General features: G+C 41.8%; 1 protein-coding gene across 1 annotated transcript in view; it reads right to left on the bottom strand.

The window, feature by feature from the left end:
- prkd1 (protein kinase D1) overlaps positions 1 to 3,760 on the bottom strand; it is a 28,573-nt gene that overhangs the window by 9,835 nt on the left and 14,978 nt on the right. Inside the window, exon 13 of the mRNA XM_022764721.1 lies at positions 1,024 to 1,096. Coding sequence (XP_022620442.1) covers positions 1,024 to 1,096 — 73 coding nt within the window. The remainder of the gene's footprint in view (positions 1 to 1,023; positions 1,097 to 3,760) is intronic.

The following is a 3,760-nucleotide window of genomic DNA, read 5'->3' as shown; positions in this document are numbered from 1 at the left end:
CCCCCACACACACACACACACACACACACACACACACACACACACACACACACACACACACACACACACACACACACCAGCAGCATGAACATAAAAAACATCAGAATATCAAGAAAAAGTCATAATAAAGACAAATATTAAGACTTTTACAGAATACTTTTTCCCCTTTACACAGACTGTACATGTTGTCCACATGAGACTTTACTTCCTGCAGTCTCTCAGTGCAGTGATTTCATTTCAGGTACAAAGTCTGAAATATACAGAAGCCCTGAAAGGTTTTTTTTTTCATATAAAATAAACAACAAGAGGTAAAGTCATGTGACGGCCCTTCCTTATGCACACAACCTTTCCCCTGCACACATCCTCTTTTGGTTCCTTAGATATTTTCCATTTTTCTTTTGTGTGTTTTTTTCTGCAGCTACTGATTATTTTCCCTTTTTAATCTGACGGTTATTTTCTCTTCCATTCGATCAGACGCTCTGATGGAAAACGCTCCCACAGCCCCAGGTGATATCTGGTTTGTCTGATCAACAGCTCAAAGCCTTAAAATATTAAATTTGGTTTTACATAAGAAAAATGAAATGATGAAACTAGTGAACATTTGGCTTTTTTGCTTGAAAAGTGACTCGAGTTTAAGCAAGAACCAAAACACCAAAACACCTGCCTCTCAGAGCTTCTGTAGAAAGATGAAGTTACATTAGTTTTAAAATGTTTTTTGTCTGTGATTTCAGCAAAACTGCCATTGTTTTTCTCTGTGTAAAATGAATGTGAGGACCTTGAATCAGTCATTTTTTTAATTGGTTAATCCATCCTTCATTCATCCGTCCATTATCTGCCTCTTGCCCAAACATCACTGGTCTTATCATCTCTATTGGTTTTCATTGATATCTTTCAGACTGTCCTGAAACAGGGATTAAAAAGCTCTTTAAAAGTCTTGGCTGTAACATGGTTAGAGGTAGAGACCCTGTAGAGACCCTGAGGTGTTAAACGATGGCACCTGTCTCTCCTTAGGGGAGTTCTCACCTCCGTAGACGATGCCGAACTGTCCTGAGCCCAGAACCTCGTCAGGGAAGATCTGGTACACGGAGTTGATGTCCTGAGAAACACAACAACAGTCACTCAACATGGTTCAAGTAAAGGGTCAACAGCAGGTTCCAGTTTAAAGGAGCTGGAGGTGGAACTGGGTCCAGACTCAATTAGTTTTTGCAGAGTTTCTGCAGGCCTTGAAAGGCCTTAACCCTCTGAGGTTGATGGATGTTTCTATTAATATCTCTTTGATAACACAGCGTGGAAATATGTTGTCAGAATCTGTCGACTCTCCACTTTCTCTCACATGTTCTCATGAGATCAGACGTGACTCTCAGCCTCTAAGATCTGGTTAAAGTGACAGACAACAACTACGACTTCTAAGCATTTATTATCCATTCATCTACTATTTTACTCACATAATGAACTATTTTTATGAAGCTATAGACTTTGGTGAACACATCTGAAGCTCCAGAACAATTCATCCACATCAGTAAAGTTTGTTTTCACAAAACGTTTGAAGACTTTCAAAAACTAGGCTTCAGGTTTTCAGCATTTGGGCCGAATGATGTGTTTGCACAGTGAGGGGCGTTGTCATAGAAACAGCTTAGACTGTTCTGAACACTGTGATATAAAACACTTTTTTATGTTATATGCAAGTATCCTTTAAAAGGTGAATTTAAGAAATAATGTAGAAATCAACATTTCTTTTCGGGAAAAGATGTCGCCAGTGGGAGAAATCAGTTGTGCAAAATGGAACCAGCAGCAGTGTGGTCCAAAACAGCATCTTGACTTGATGCTCTCCAACTTGTATTTACAGTGAAAACGCACAGAAACACCTGAAGCCAGAAGCTCACGAGCTGCTGAGAGTTCAGGCGAAGCTGCGGAGCTCCTCTGATGGAAACCTGAGGAGGAAGGCCAGGCAGGCTGACAGAAAGTGGGTCCAACAAAAAAAAAAAAAAAAGTGAGTTGCATCAATTCATCACCTGGTGGAGGAGCTTTCAGAAAAAGGTTTTAGTGGAGCAGAGCCTACTGTGCGCCTCCCTGAGTGTAACTACACAGCGTCAGTGTTCTGCCACAGCTTTGACACCAAAACTGCAAAATATTTTCTCCTTCATTTGTCTGCAATCACGTCTCCCTTTTCTCCCCCGTTAGCTGACAGCCTAATATCACACCTCGAGCAAAGAGGACAGAAATACAATATTATAAACCTCCTCCCCCTTCCCCGAGCTCGCTGCCTAATTACCATCTGTCGCTATGGAAACCGTTTGGCTGAGTGAGTAATCACAGTAATCTCCATTTGAGGTGCTTGAAGACGTGCTCACCTTGGAGACGGCGAGGTGCACGTCTGCGTGGAAATGGGACTTGATGTTCTCTGCAGTTCCATTTGCATGAAGGGAGTTTGCAGACATTTAAGCCTTATGTAAATCTTTATCATGTAAATGTGTTTGAAACATGTCGACCTGCTCCGGGAAAAAACAAAAATGTGACACGTCCTCGAAGACGAGAAGACGAATGTGAGTGAATGAAAAGCAGAAAAGGATTCGATGGAGGAGGAAGAGGAGGAAGAGGAGGCAGTGTCTGGTGGTCGAGGAGGGCGAAGGCATTCATCATCTTAAACTTGTGTCAGAAAGTTAAAGAGGGAACCAACAACAGAAGTAACTCAGCAAAAGTCTCCGCCCTCCTGCATCAAGCTCAGAACAATATATTGGCCAATATTCAACAAATTTCAGATATATTGATTGATTTAATGATGAACTGGATGGGGACTGACAACACACACCAGACTTCAGGGGGAAAAATTCTAATTCATATTAAATTATCTGGATCTGGCCCAATATGTAATGGCTGCGTGGCGTGTGCATCACGTGATCTAGAGATTCGGCGTCTCGCCTATTTTTCACTATAGACCATATTCACACGGCGGCCATTTTCCTCTGAGGTCACGCTCAGGGTGGGAAGCCCAAATGCTGTCACTGAAAGAATGATGTCGTACTGCTGTGTTTCAGGTTACACGTCACATAAACACAGAGACGTTTCTAGCTGATGCTTCACAATCGATGGATAATAAAAACCCAAAGAGACATCGACCCATATTCCAAGGTAAAAACAACATATTTAATTATGTACCTTTCATCACATGTTGGTCAAATTAAATACAAAGTGCATTCATTCATAAGGTAAACATGAACATTTTGCACAAGGTTAGATGAACAATTTGGAGCTTTTAGGTAGTGTGTGATAAATCCCAATGCCCAGAGATTCAGTATGCTTTACCTGCATATATACACTGCTACACCTGTGTGTGTGTGTGTGTGTGTGTGTGTGTGTGTGTGTGTGTGTGCGCACTCACCACATTCTCCTGGATCTGGCAGTTGGAGACAGAAATACTGATGGAAACTTCCTCTGTTGATGAGACACAAACACGATCAGAGTGAATGACAAACCCTCATATACAGTTCCCTGCAGCTTCTGTTACAGATGAACCTGTGTGTTTACTCTGACTATCACTATATTTACTGTGCATTAATATTAAATGTTATAAACTTGAAGTCTGTTGCCTTCTGGCAGTCAAGACGCCGTCTTATTTTAATGTACATTCCCCACAGGTGAACACGCAGAGTCAGAGAAGGTGCTGCGTCCACAGCCAAGCGTTAGTCATGATCAGTTTGACGTCAGTGGAGGTCTGAAATATCTCTGATGGGATCTGTGAGTGAGCGCGCGTGTGTGTGTG

This window comes from Seriola dumerili, unplaced genomic scaffold (assembly GCF_002260705.1).
Source record: "Seriola dumerili isolate Sdu_G_001 unplaced genomic scaffold, Sdu_1.0 BDQW01000565.1, whole genome shotgun sequence".
In the NCBI taxonomy this organism is placed as follows: domain Eukaryota; kingdom Metazoa; phylum Chordata; class Actinopteri; order Carangiformes; family Carangidae; genus Seriola; species Seriola dumerili.
The sequence above is the reverse complement of the archived record's forward strand: the minus strand, read 5'-3'. Positions and strand labels throughout refer to the sequence as shown.